Raw genomic sequence first — 15249 nt, 5'->3', positions numbered from 1 at the left:
GTAAGTAATTATAACTAATGAATAAAAGAGAAGGTACAGAAGTTTGGATAGGATTGTTAAAACTGTCTCACATGAGCTTCTAAACGGTAACTCAAATAAATGGAATGCCTCGGTGTGGCCAAAAGAAAAAGTTGTGGCATTGATGAGATCCAAAAAATACCTACATAGTTGGTTAATGACTAAAGAAAATTTTTCAATAGCAATTAAAGAGAAGATTCAAGTTACTTTGTCTGCATAGCTTGTCTCTCTTCAAATAAATTTTTTTATTTATAAAAAAAAAAAGAAAAAGGAATGCACGAAAGAGAAATAAAATATGAAATTGAAGGTTAATATGTCAATAAGCAGCTTCCTGCAGATCGTGGAGAGTTTCATACCAGAAGCCTAATTACAAATCATCTGTAAAACTCCTACAACATCCTACTGGCAAAAAAACATCAATATCACACATCAAGTATAAGGAAAAAGAAGTTTTAGCGAGAGAGAGAGAGAATAGAAAAGGCACCAAAATACCTGCAGTGTCCACAAAGTAGCACATATCAGACAGAACAACCATAGCTAAGCTCTGCCCAGGAACCCAGTGCTTCCCATTATCAAAGCAAGCGAAACATTGGATCTAAAACCTGGTGCATTGTCGTACTCTCCTTGGCCAATTCTACTATTTTCTGGACGCAAATTTGAGCCCATATTTTTGGATTTTCAATCTCTTCTCTGTTGTACAAGTAAACCAATGTATTAACCACAGTCCACTACATTATTTTTTTTTAATCTTTAGAGGAATGGAAAGAAATAAGTTCTATCAGAAAAATGCATAATGAATCAAGAATATGATACTGAAGGACCTCATTTTTGGAGTTAAACATGTGGGGTTGCTCATTATTACCGAGTCAATAGAGTGCAATCTTTTTTTTTCCCGTCTTGGCCTAAGGTAGCTCAGGCTGAGATCACTACCAACACCCACACCACCTGATGCAGGACATTTGGGGGCTGCTCCTACTAGCCCTAGCCCAGGCCCAATTGGATACTCCAAGAGATACCATCTCAAGCCCAAGCCCAAGACCTACTAGCCCTACATTTAGTTTATTTTTGTTTTATCTTTTATTTTTAGAGTTATTTGACAGTTATTACTGTAGAAATAGTTATTAGGGGGCAGTTATTGCTGTAGAAGTAGTTGTTAGGGAGTTATTTTCTTCTTCTTTTTTTGATTTTGAGTTTTTAAAAGAATGTATTTTGAGAGGAATGAGAACAGAACTGAATAACCAAAGAATGAATTGAGTTCTGGCTATGTGCATGTGCACCCTCCTTCCCCCCCCCCCCCCCTCCTTCTTCTCTTGTCTCCCTGCAACTCTGATCCCCTCCTCTTCTTCTTCTTCTCTTTTCCCCCCTGTAATGCTGATTTTCCCTCTTCTTCTTCTTCTACTGTTTCTTCTTCTCACGGTTTCTCCTTTTTTCCCCCTGCAATTCTGATTTCCTTCCTATCTTCTCTTTCTTTCTTTCTCTCCCCCATTATTTGGTATCAGAGCCCAAACCTGGGTGAATCTCTCTTTCTCAGATTCTTCTCCCTTTCAGTCTCTCTTCCCCTCCTATCTTTCTTCTCCTATCTAAGTTCTCTTATCTTGTTCCCTTCCCTGTACTGGAAACCCCAAGCCAAAACTCCAAAATACTCATATACACTACCTTATCTTCTTTACCATAACATCCATTGACCCCCTTTAACCACACGATTGCAACAACCAATCGTTCTATTTTATTCCATCTTATCCCAATTTGGAATGAAGAACAACACCGGAGATGCTGCAACAGCAATGACGTAAGACTTCGACATTCCACTCAACAATATCGAGATGACGTGCTGTTTCAAGATTTCATCTCCTCTTCTTGTGAATTACCGGAGCTTTTGAACGGCATGGATGTGCATCACATGGACTGAATTCCTGGGTTTATCCAAACTCGAGGTCAAGTTTTTTTAAAGCAAGGGAGAGTTGATACAGGACATTTGGGGGCTGCTCCTACTAGCCCTAGCCCAGGCCCAATTGGATACTCCAAAAGATACCATCTCAGGCCCAAGCCCAAGACCTAACAGCCTTGCATTTAGTTTATTTTTGTTTTATCTTTTATTTTTAGAGTTATTTGGCAGTTATTGCTGTAGAAATAGTTATTAGGGGGCAGTTCTTGCTGTGGAAGTAGTTGTTAGGGAGTTATTTTCTTCTTCTTTTTTTGATTTCGAGTTTTTAAAAGAATGTACTTTGAGAGGAATGAGAACAGAATTGAACAACCAAAGAATGAATTGAGTTTCTGGCTGTGTGCGTGTGCACCCTCCTTCCCCCTCCTTCTTCTTCTCTTGTCTCCCGCAACTCGATCCCCCTCTTCTTCTTCTTCTTCTTCTTCTTTCCCCCTGCAATTCTGATTTTCCCTTTCTTCTTCTTCTTCTCTTGTTTCTTCTTCTTTACACGTTTCTCCTCTTTTCCCCATACCTGCAATTTCCTTCCTATCTTCTTTTTCTTTCTTTCCCTCCCCATTACCACCTCTTGCTTCACATCTAACTACTTCATCAACCCAATTGTGATCTGGCTCCCCCTTTGCCCATCATCTACAAGATTTATATCTGGTTCGTAGTTATCTAGTGTGGCATGCACAATCTCAACGCAAGTATAAATCCTTGAATCAAAAGAAATTCATGATTAAGGAACCCAATTAAAATTTAGAGCAAATTACATGTACCCCCCTGTAGTTTGAAACAATATCAAAACACCCCCCCTAGTTTCATTATTTACGTGTACCCCCTGGGTCCCTACCGTCAAGTGTAAACCATTAGTTGTAGTTAAACTGTTCAAAAACCCTATTTTACCCTTAAATTTTTTTCATGGACATTTTACCCTTATTCTTGCATCAAACCTTTCTGCTCCTATTACGTTTACAAAAAGAAATTAATTTCATGGGCTGCCATGGCCGCCCAGCCATGGAGGAACAGCGAGTTCATCCGCTGCATCTCTCTCCCTTTTATTTATGGATCAAACCCTTCATTACTACCTACCTGCAAGGCAGTTTGACCATTTAACTCAGGCACGTTGGGCAAAAGGACGTTTTCCTCTTCAGGCATTAAATGTGCAAACCGGGAAGCCCAGATTTCTGCTTTCAGTCAATCCCTTCTCAATTTCCCAGTCTAGCTCAATTATAAGATGTAAAACAAATTTTCTCTCAAATGTCACTAAATCAAGCTGATGGAATACAAACATCTAAGCTATTTAATGGTGAAGTGAAACATTTTGAAAATCTCCTCGTCCAGTTTCTCACTTTAGGAAATTGAAGATGCATCACTAACTGAATGTCCCTCCATGTATAACAGTATTTGAAGTCAAGAATCAATGCTATATTAGCCATTTATGCATAACAAGTTAACAACAGTAACAATGACAACAACGGTGGCAGAAATTAATAAAGCCCATCTTGTGAATTCATCTGTGACATGAGCCATTTTTCCTTTTTCTCAGGAGATTTTCTGTTATTTTGAGGAGGGGATCAACTGCACCCATACCTGAAAACTTCAAATCACAAGAGAAACCCTGCAATTCAGTTTTCTCCACCCAGCCCTTGTCTGCTTTAAATCGGTTCACCCTGGTTTGAAGAATTTGACAGTTCTCAAGCGTAGATTCTCCACCTGCATAGAACCAATTCTAAGAAAAATATCAACAACCCTATACCGAATACTTTCAAGTAAATTTCCAGAACATGCTCCAGCAGAAGTTAGGGGATGAAATGTAGCTGGAAAATCCAGAAAAAAAAAAATTTGGAGGAATTGAGGAGGATTTACCTTTAGAGTAGGGAATGATGTGATCATATTCGAAACAGAAGCTTCTTGGGTCTGGAAGAACATCCTCAAATATAGAAGCTTAGCCTTAGGGGCTGTTACTTCAAAGATTGTCGACGGATTCTCCACTAGTCTTTGGCTGGATCATTGGCACCCCCTAGGCATCCTGCTCCCTCTAGTCAGCACAAAAGACATTTATAGGTTTAATCAGTTGGAAACATCATCTATTCGGGAACTTGGGCCCCTCCTCCATCCAATCAGCTGGCTTTCATCTGGAATTCTCTCCCTCCTATGATTAGAAGGGCTTCAGGCACTGGAGACTTGATTACTTGGAATCCTTCGACCTAAGGTATCTTCAGCTCCAAATCAGTCTGGAATCTCATAAGATACAAAGACCCTAATATTGCTTGGTTTAAGGCCGTTTGGTTCAAAGGTCACATCCCAAGACATATCTTCTGCGTTTGGCACACCTTTACAAATAGTCTCCCAACCCAGTCTTTCCTCATTCATCGGCACCTCAACGTCTCTCCAGCTTGCTGCCTCTGTTGGAATGGATTCGAAACTATTGACATTTGTTCTTTGAATGCTGCTTCTCCTCAACTATTTGGTCTGGAATTCTTATCAAATGCTGGCCTAGAAGAAGAAGGGTTCTGCCTTTTCAAAGAAAGTGGAAATGGATTACCCAATCTTTCGGGGGTAACTCAATTTATGATAGAATTGGATTGCTAGCTTTCGAAGCATCTGTTTCGCATATTTGGATGGAGCGCAACATCAGAAGATGGACGACCAACTCTAGGTCTTTCAAACAGATTTGGGATTCCATCTATTTGGATGTCAATTCCAAATCTTGTTTCCCTTCCCCCTACCCACCATTTGTAAACACTCCAAGGCACAGACACATTACTGCTTCCTGGGGTCTACCCTTATCTCTTCTCACCACTTCCCCCTAGGGGGAAGGTTAGCCCTATGTATTGTAGGATGTTCTCTTCTTCTCCTTTCTCTCCCTGAATTCGGAGGGATTCTTGTTTACTCTCTTTGGTAATGAATTACTGTTCACCCAAAAAAAAAATGATATTTTTCGGGAAAAGGAGATAGCGATTTGTGGCTGAAACTGATTTAGAGGAAATATCGGCCCAGATCTTAGATTCTCTGGACGACAGAATGAGACCCAATCTAGCATAAAGTACTAAAATTCCTTTAGCCAACTTCCAGGTGGAATTAATTTGCCCATACTCGTCCGATTCGCCTTTATAATGATATGTTTTAGGAAAAAGGAGAAAGAGATATGTAGCTGAAACTGATTTAGAGGAAATATCAGTCCAATTCTTGGATTCTCTAAACCGACACAATGAGACTCAATCTAGCTGAATGTACTAAAATTCCTTGAACCAACTTCAAGGTGGAATAAATTTTCCCATACTCATCCGGTTCACAATTATAATGATACGTGTTCGAAAATGGGAGATAGAGATCTTTAGGTGAAACTAATTTAGAGGAAATATCGGCCCAGATCTTGGATTTTCTGGACCAACAGAATGAGACCCAATCTAGCTGAAAGTAATAAAACTCCTTGAGCCAACTTCTGGGCGGAATTAATTTGCCCATACTTGTTGGGTTCGCTATTATAATAATATGTTTACAGAAATGGGAGATAGAGATCTGTAGGTGAAACAAATTTAAGAGGAAATATCGACCAAGTTCTTGAATTCTCTGGACAAACAGAATGAGACCCAATCCAAGAGAAAGTACTAAAATTCTTAGGGCCATTTTCCGGGGGGAATAACTTTTCCCATACTCATTCAGTTAGCCATTAAATATGTGTTTTGAAAATGGGAGATAGAAATCTGTACATGAAACTAATTTAGAGGAATTATCAACCCAGTTCTTAGACTCTCTGGACCGACAGAATGAGACCCAATCCAAAAGAAAGTAAAAAAAATCTTTTAGCCAACTTCCGGGCTGAACGATATTGCCTGTACTTGTCCGGTTCGCAATTATAGTGATATGTATTCGGAAAAGGGAGATACCAACCTGTACGTGAAACTGATTTAGAGGAAATATCAGCACAGTTCTTGGATTCTCTGGACCGATAGAATGAGACCCAATATAGCCGAAATAACTAATAATTATTGACACAACTTCCGAGCGGAATAACTTTTCCCATACTCGTCCGGTACACAATTATAACAGTATGTTTTCGAAAATGGGAGATAGAGCTTTGTAGGTGAAACTTATTTAGAGGTAATATCACCCCAGTTCTTGGATACTCCGAACCGACAGAATGAGACCCAATCCAACAGAAAGTACAAAAATTCTTAGGGCCAACATCCAGGAGGAATAACTTTGCCCATACTCGTCGAGTTAGCCATTTTAATGATATGTTTTCGGAAAAGGGAGATAGAAATCTGTAGCTGTGAGACTCACCTCTTAAAATTGGGCCTAATTTAAATTTTTTATTAAATAATAGGTCCTGCAGGTGTGGTTTTGGGTGCCATGACCGTCTCCGCGTTGTGGGCATTGCCCGTCATTGAGACAAACCCGCACCCTATTGCACCTTGTGCCGAGGAACCATCAAATAAGGCCTTGTTGGAATCCGAGGAACCCTGCGGCCCGTTGCATATATGGTTCACGTGCGAGAGATGTTTGGCGGACCACTTGCAACAATTATCAGTGTCGGATGTCGAACATTAGGTAATAACATCTGTTTTAGAATTAAAATAAATTAATTATTCTATGCTTGTTTCGGCCGGCCCCGAATCAGATACCACCATGATAGGCCATGCCGGCTCGATGCCTTGCCGTACCTCGCGGGTCCAATGCGACCAAATCTTGTAAGACCTCGTGTCGTATTGGTATGACCCGGCATATCGGTAACTTATGATATTAAATTGATTCGGAATCGGCTTCCACTAAGCTTGAATCACTTATTAAATCATGGAGAAACCCATCTATTTCTGCCTTTTACAATCAGGCCCTTGGGGCTAAATATATATAATCTCATTCTTAGCTTTGAGAACTCCTTTCTCAAAGCTTAGAATGCTGAAACGTTGAGCTGCTCATGGAGTGTTCATATGCTGTGATTTTGGCTTGGAAATCTCTCTAAGTGTGCTTGCATGTTGGATCTTCTGCCTTCAAATCCTTCCTAACTCATCATTAGGTAAGCTACTAACCTGTAATTAGTTCAATCTATGTCTAGATCATCTTATTTTAGCTTAGGTGTTGCTGCTATGGATTTCTTAAGCTCAACTCAACAAATTTCATCTTCAATCTTCCCTTTTCAGTTTAGATTGTGTAATGTGTGTATGATCCCTTGATCATACATACAACCAATGAATATTGACTTTAATGGGTGATCTTTCCTCCTCCCTAAGCCTCTTGGCTAGCTGAACCAAGCTTGGTAGTCAATACCCAGCCAAACAAATTACTGTTTTTAACTCTGTTTTCTGGCCTGGCTCTTCAGAGCAGGCTGACCAACCCTTCTGGAGGTAGAAGCTCCGGCCATCTCTGAATGACTTTTTGGGTTTTTTAATGGCTTGGGATGATGCACCAGCCTCTTAGGAAGAGTCTTAACAATTTTATAACTCTGTATTTAGGGGATTGAACCTACATTGAACTCTTTCTCTTGATTTTGGACTCTTGGTTGGATATCTTGTTCAAGACAACCAAGGTGAGTGGGATTTTTGGTGTTTGCTGTGATGTATATCTAATTTATTACATATATGCACAACAGTTCCAGATTTGATTTTCATGTTTTAAGTGTTCATTTTATTATTCATTTATTGTTAGCTAATGATGCTTGATTAGGCTTGTGTATTGTCTAAATGGAACATGTTGTGATGTATTTAACTCTTGTTTGGAACTGCTATGATATATGCTGCTCTCATTATTGGTGTATGGATATGCAAACCTGATTTTGATTGTTGTTTGGAATTAATGTGCATTACCACTTGTGTGACCCTGTGTTCTTGAGTGAACATGTATATGGAACACGGTGCACTCCTGAACATAACATGTCATCATTTAGAAAACATGGTTAGGATGGGAACCCCGAACTACAACCCTTACCAGCAGGGGTTCAGGTGCTGGGTAGTCAGGTTACTGACGCTAGGAGCAAAGGGATTTAACCCAGGGTCAAGGGTACTTGACTATCGGGGTCTGCCCGAAGGCTTGAGGCCAACATACCAAGCGTGGAGGCGGGCTCCCTACTTGTATTGGCTGAGGGAGTGCGGCGGCGATAAAGTGAAGTGACCCAAAGTACTCCTCGAGCCGATACCGTAGTTCAAACCAATGACTTAGTCTACTTGTTAGGTGGTTTAATAAAAATGGAATTGAACATGCATCATATTGTGCGGTTGTTAATTTCTTTTAATGATATGTAATCATGCATCATTTGTATGTTGTGTGCTTTTCCCCTCATTGGGCTCAGTGTGAGCTCACCCTCGTGGAAACCTTTTTTTTTTAGATGAGTGTGTAGGTGACGGACTACCTGATAATGAGTTCGTAGATGATGCCTTTGAGGACTTCACAGGCCCAGAGCCCGAGGAGCATGACGGGTCCTGCGTCTGTGATTTATGTGCCTTCTCATAGGCGGGCCTGATGGAATAGGCCGTACATATATATATTCTTTTTTATGTGTGTGTAACACTAATGTAGATAGTCTTTTTGGAAAAGTTTGTAATTATGGGTTATCTTTTGGGGGTAAAATCTTGTACATACTCTACAGGTTTACCATGTGGTCCCTCGTTGGACTTTATGTAAATATTTTACGTTTATACGTATCTTTCCACTGTTAGTACTCTTTATTTTTATGCCTTTGATAACCGTGCTGCACAGAGTTCCTGGCTAGGTTGGGTGCGAGACCGCATCACTTCATGCTACGCCTGGGCTGTCCAAGGCGGGGTGTGACAGTAGCTGAAACTGATTTAGAGGAAATATCGGCACAGTTCTTCGATTCTCTGGACCTAGCTAAAAGTACCTTCCATGAGCCAACTTCCAGGGGGAATAAATTTGCCCATACTCATCCGGTTCACCATTATAATGATATGTTCTCGAGAAAGGGAGATAGAGATCTATAGTTGAAACTGATTTAGAGGAAATATCAGCCCAGTTCCTAGATTCTCTGGACCAAAAGAATGAGACCCAATCTAGCTGAAGTACTAAAAATCCTTGAACCAACTTCCGGGCAGATTAACTTTGCCCATACTTGTCTAGTTCGCTATTATAATATTATGTTTACGAAATGGGAGATAGAGATTTGTAGGTGAAACCAATTTAGAGAAAAAATCGGCCCAGTTCTTGGATTCTCTGGACCGACAGAATGAGACCCAATCCAATAAAAGTACAAAAATTCTTAAGGCCAACTTCCGGGTGGAATAACTTTGGCCATACTCGTCCAAATAGCCATTATAATATGTGTTTCGAAAATGGGAGATAAGTGAAACTAATTTAGAGGAAATATCAGCCTAGTTCTTACATCCTCTGGACCGACAGAATGAGACCCAATCCAGCAGAAAGTACTAACATTCTTAGGGCCAACATCCGGCCAGAATAACATTGCCCATACTCGTCCGGTTAGCCATTATAATATGTGTATCGAAAATGGGACATAGTAATCTTTAGGAGAAACTAATTTATAAGAAATATCGGCCCAGTTCTTGGATTCTCTGGACCGATTGAATGAGACCCAATCCAGCAGAAAGTACTAAAATTCCATTGGCAAACTTTCGGGTGGACTACTTTGCCCATACTCGTCCGGTTAGCCATTATAATGATATGCTTTCGGAAAAGGGGGACAGAGATCTGTAGCTAAAACTGATTTAGAGGAAATATCAAGCCAGTTCTTGGATTCTATGGACCAAGAGAATGAGACCCAATCTAACTGAAATAATAAATTTCCTTGACCCAACTTCAATGCAGAATTAATTTGCCCATACTCGTCCGGATCGCCATTATAATGATTTATTTTCGAAAAAGAGAGAGAGAGATCTGTAGCTGAAACTGATTTAGAAGAAATATCAGCCCAGTTCTTGGATTCTCTAGACCGACAAAATGAGACCCAATCTAGCTGAAAGTACTAAAATTCCTTGAGCCAACTTCCGGGCAGAATAAATTTTCCCATATTAATCTAGTTCGCAATTATAATGAGTTAATGACACGTGTTCGAAAATGGGAGATAGAGATCTTTAGGTGAAACTGATTTAGAGGAAATATCAGCCCAATTCTTGGATTCTCTGGACCGACAGAATGAGACCCAATCTAGCTGAAAGTAATAAAATTCCTTGAGCCAACTTCCGGACGGAATTAATTTGCCCATACTGTTCCGGTTCGCAATTATAATGATAAGTATTCGAAAAATTCGAGATAAAGATCTTTAGGTTAAACTGATATAGAGGTAATATCGGCCCAGTTCTTGGATTCTCAAGACTGACAAAATGAGACCAAAAAATAGCTGAAAGTACTAAAATTCTTAGGGGCAACTTACAGGTGGAATAACTTTTCCCATACACGTCTGGATCGGAATTACAATAAAATGTTTTTAAAAATTAAAGATAGAGATCAATAGGTGATATTGATTTAGAGGTAATATCGGCCCAATTCTTGGATTCTCTTTACCCTAGCTGAAGGCAATAAAATTCCTTGAGCCAACTCCCAGGCTGATTAACTTCGCCCATACTTGTCGGTTTCGCTATTATAATAATATGTTTACAGAAATGGGAGATAGAGATCTGTAGGTGAAACTAATTTAGAGGAAATATCAGCCCAATTCTTGGATCTCTGGACCGACAATAAAATGCATATGTGAAAACATCCATATCCATAACCCCGAAATATATGGAGTTCAAAATAAAAATAAGGGTAAAGGTTGGGCACGCCGGCACTGTGCCCAGCCTGAGTCTGTGTCTCTCCCACCCCCTAAGGAAATGACTCCCCTGCCCTCCCCATCCCACTCTCTCCATTAGGCACAGCCGCTAGCTCCAGGAAAGCCAGCGCCGTGCCCAACCCTCTCCCTAAAGATAAACTATGATTATAAGGCAAATATTAAGTAGAAAAGAGAATGCACAGGAAGTACGATAAGATATAAAAGAATCTAGAGCAAGTATCAGTGGCGGAACAATGTGGTAACCCATGAGAGTTCCTCTATCACAGTATGCACATGCATCCAAGTTTCCAAATGCAATGATTTGCATTCTTTTCTTTGGATGAATACACCAAGCTTGGATTTCTCCATGACTATTGTAATAAGTACAAGCATTTCCCTAGACAATACAAATTACCAGGTTTCATTGACAATTTTCTTATTATACCTGGCCAAATATTGCTGCCTCTGCTTCAATTCCTCCAACTCCCCATCCAGCAACCCCTAACCCATCAATCATAGTCGTATGGGTATCAGTTCCAGCCACACTATCAAGGTACAGCAGGCCATCAGTATTGAATACAACCCGATCAAGGTATTTCAGGTTAACCTGAGTTTCAATAGTAATTTACTCCGTACATAAATATAAAACATGATAACATTAGTGTGAGTAACACAAGACCATTTGAAGATTTCATATTCTACTTATCAATTGAGAGAAGGAATATTTAGAGACAGAAGAAAGGAAGGAATTATGTAGATCTGAAATCTAAAGGTAGAACCCATGTGATGTAACATTGCTATTTCTGATGATAGTAACTCCCTAACCTGATGCACGATACCAGAGCCTAGAGGAACAACAAGCATGTTGTGAAAAGCAGTAGATCCCCATTTAAGAAAAGCAAATCTCTCCTTGTTCCTCTCGAATTCAAGATCCATATTTGCCTTCACTGCATTTTCTGATCTTGCTACATCCACCTGAACGGAATGATCAACAACAAGATCCACTGGGACCTGCATAAAATATCAATTTTTAGAAGAAAGTTAGGAAACCTTCCCCAAAAGGAAAGAAAATATAGATTAGAAATACAGGAATAACAGGAATACATCATACACTCAAAATATTAAATGCAGCAAAAAGTCATCTAGAAAAAAAAAAGCACATTAAAAGAAAGTGGAATGAGTGACATTATTACAGAATCAAATATATTTCTATGAAGTTCCAAGGCATTCAACAAAGACCACCCAACCAAAAACTGAACTGAACTAAGCCTTATCACAACTACTTCAGGACGGCTATAGAAATCCTGCTCCAATAGAATTGCGCGGGCTTCAATTTGAGAAGTTAAGACTGAACAAAGGCAGAAAAAAGGTAGGATGCATAAACATTGGTCCCTAACCAGAAAATCTGGACATGTGTCAAATATGTTGTTGATAAGGAAATATTAATGAATGGGCAACAATAATCAGCTATCTTTGACCATCTAATCTGCAGACTTTTCTGGAACATATGTGGGTGTTTTCTACTGTAAATGGAAGATTAAAATTGGATGATGGAGACCATCTGATTGATTGCTTCTAGGCCAAGTAGATCTCCTCGGCAGGACCAATTAAATGTTGGTCCGGAAGTGCTTGCCTATCATGTGTCCACTTATTTGCAAGTGTTTGTGCTCAGGAGCAGTCTCAGTATTGAAGACACTGGTTATCCTCTTTGAAAAAGCTTTCTTATGCAGTGGTAAAATTACCGTTTACACACACAGGCAAAAAACTTGGGAGTCAATGGGCAGCCAACTATGTCGTGACATAACAGAGAGTTACAGTATTGAACATTGAAACAATGAGTAGAAACTTACAATGAGTATGCAAAGTTAAACAATTTGCCCTTTAAGAAACCCCCAGAAGATACCTTCTCTGTCAGACCTGTCTAAATTATAGAAAAAGAGCTAAGAATGTGAATATGTATTTATCTCATCTTCTGTAACCAATGGACCACCAGCAAAGAGAAACAGGACCAAGGAATTTGAATTACAATGCCAGCACATAAGAGTTTCTAGCATTCCTCCAGCAAATAATCGGCAGATGATTTCTGTGCATATCTACCAGAAAAGCATAGAAGGCATAATTTTTCTTCCAAATTTCACCTGAATAGATCCTATCCAGTACACGTGGAACAGAGCAGAACAGAGTTGGTTTTAGCTCCCCAAGGTCTTCAATCATTAATTTGACATCCTGAAGATGAAAAACAATCAATTATAAGTAGGAATCTTTCTAGGTAAATGATAAATCTATTTTCTTTTTCCTCAAAAAAAAAAGTTAATCTTTATAGGAAATTGAATTCTGACTAGGTAATATAGTATGCTGTAATCAACTTACCCCACGCCAAAATCCTATTGAACCACCCTTATGAATAAACAGCTCCTCAACTACCCGATCAAAGATATGAGCCAGAGGAAGGTAAGACATAAAAACATCATCTGGAGTCAACTGCAACACTTCCAAAAATGAAAGTTCATGAGAAACTGATAAAGTTGCAAAAGTGTTTCCATTTCTGTTCTCCCACATGACACAAAGGAAAGTAAAAGAATAAATTGATTATGACTTCACCTTTTCATTCACACTCTCTAACATTTGTCCTATACCCGCTAAAAGAGTAGCAATTGCATTCTTGGAGATCAGTACTCCCTTGGGGTCACCAGTTGTTCCACTCGTATACATAATTGTATAAATGTCAGACAGCTTTTTCATTGGAAGATCAAATTCCTTACCATCTCCCTGTTGATAAAACATAGTAAAAATTGAAATCAAAATCAGTTCTATGCATAAGAAATCCGAAAGAGGAAGTGACAACATAGAACTTTTGTATTAAGTCAAGAAACACCACCTAAGCTTAACTCGAAACTACCCGTTTAACTAGCAATTTTAAAACTGACTCTTCCTTGATCCTTTGGATTAAATAAGTTGAAAATTAACAAGAAATTAATGGAGATGAAATAGCTATTACAAAATACTGCTACAAAGAAAGCATTCAAAAAGCATACAAAGAAAGATCTCCTGTGAGGAAATTCACTATGATTACATAATATGATTGCAAATCATAAGATTTATAATTTGAACCAATCAGCAAACCAGTTGCAAAAATTCATCCCATGAATATATTGCTAAACCAAACTTCTCAACCTCTTCTCTTTGTTCAGGTGTAACCTTGCCAAAACTCACAATTGCTACAAAAGAGAAACAAAAATATCAATAGCTTTAACACAAAAAGCATCAAATATGGGATAGAAATGAACGAATTTGACTTACTCTTCAACTTTTCTGTTGTCATCGGAAATGTTTTCAATACCTGAAAAGAGGGAAATATGAATTTACAAATGCAAAGTGCATTGATATCATATGTTATCACTTCTCAAATCTAAAAAAGGTAAATATTTATTACACAAAAAAACCATGGTAAGAATGATACTCCTGTAAATGGTCAATGGATCGTTTTGACTTAAATAGAACCAAATTTCTATAGCCACATAAGCTCTCAATTTGGCTAAAATTTCCAGCTTTTGTAATACATACGAACAAATAGCTATACAAGCAAAAACATTCCCCACAAACCTTTTCAAACCAACTTATTCCATAACTGAAATGCTAAAATAGAATATCATCTACTTCTGGGATTTTCTTTTCTTCTGCAAACACAATTGAAACCTCGGCATGGCATATAATATATTCCATAGCACCAGCACCTAAATCATAAAATAAAATAATCAAATTTTCATCAACTACAGTTTTTAGCAGACCCAAACTTCACAATTTGTACCACAACATAAGCAACTTTATGGGTAAATGGACATGTATAAACAAATCTATAGAAAACGTGCAAAATGAATACTAACGGTATCATATAAAGGAACGCAATAAAGCCCATGAGCATTGCAAGCCCGCAAAAATTTTATACCATTAGAATAAATCTCGACAAAATTTATATAGGATCAATATGGTAAGAGAACAAGAAACTCAACAACAGTGAGATAGAAAAGCTCACTCCATGCAGAAAATCACGGGAAAAACAAGATAAAACCATAATATGATCAAGGAGGAGAAAGAAACGTATTAAGACCAGAACTGCTTAAACTTACAGGCAAAACTATAACTGAGATATCATGTCATTGTCACTAGAAACACATATCAAAAGTACAGAGAGCAAACTGAACCTGCATACTGATCATCCACTCTGGACAATTGACACCATATATACCACATATACCTCCCTGGTAAAAAGAAAATAAATTTACAGATTAAGTTGGACATATTTTTATGCAAAAGGATTACAAATATATACAAGCAACATATGCTATGAGAATAACTACATCCATTCAAACCAAAGAAAAATTGAAAACACGAGAGATGCAATTGTTAAATTTTCTAATTTACATGAAACCCTCAGAAAGAATCCTGGTTACAGAACCCTCAATGAAGGAAAAGGTAAATGTGAATGTTTATTCATCATCGGAGAACCTAAAGTAGTGCAGAGTTTATTTTTCCTCTAACAAACATTATGAGAAACCAAAAGGATAGAAAACTAAGTAATTCACAA

General features: G+C 38.6%; 1 protein-coding gene and 1 long non-coding RNA gene across 2 annotated transcripts; both read right to left on the bottom strand.

Annotated features, from left to right (window-relative positions):
* Window positions 1-586: 586 nt before the first annotated feature.
* Window positions 587-2631, bottom strand: LOC122640350. Its single transcript, XR_006329646.1, has 3 exons — window positions 2523-2631; window positions 881-963; window positions 587-708 (listed from the first exon to the last, which is right to left on the bottom strand). It is a non-coding gene; the product is annotated as an uncharacterized LOC122640350 (long non-coding RNA).
* Window positions 2632-8184: 5553 nt separating this feature from the next.
* Window positions 8185-15009, bottom strand: LOC122655787 (long chain acyl-CoA synthetase 4-like). Its single transcript, XM_043850124.1, has 10 exons — window positions 14867-15009; window positions 14550-14593; window positions 14322-14403; window positions 13965-14004; window positions 13788-13882; window positions 13266-13433; window positions 13035-13145; window positions 12803-12890; window positions 12515-12581; window positions 8185-8209 (listed from the first exon to the last, which is right to left on the bottom strand). The coding sequence occupies exons 1-10, from the start codon at window positions 14879-14881 to the stop codon at window positions 8185-8187; spliced, it is 735 nt and encodes a 244-aa protein (XP_043706059.1). The 5' UTR covers window positions 14882-15009.
* Window positions 15010-15249: the final 240 nt, after the last annotated feature.

This window comes from Telopea speciosissima, chromosome 1, assembly GCF_018873765.1.
Source record: "Telopea speciosissima isolate NSW1024214 ecotype Mountain lineage chromosome 1, Tspe_v1, whole genome shotgun sequence".
NCBI lineage: Eukaryota > Viridiplantae > Streptophyta > Magnoliopsida > Proteales > Proteaceae > Telopea > Telopea speciosissima.
The sequence above is the reverse complement of the archived record's forward strand: the minus strand, read 5'-3'. Positions and strand labels throughout refer to the sequence as shown.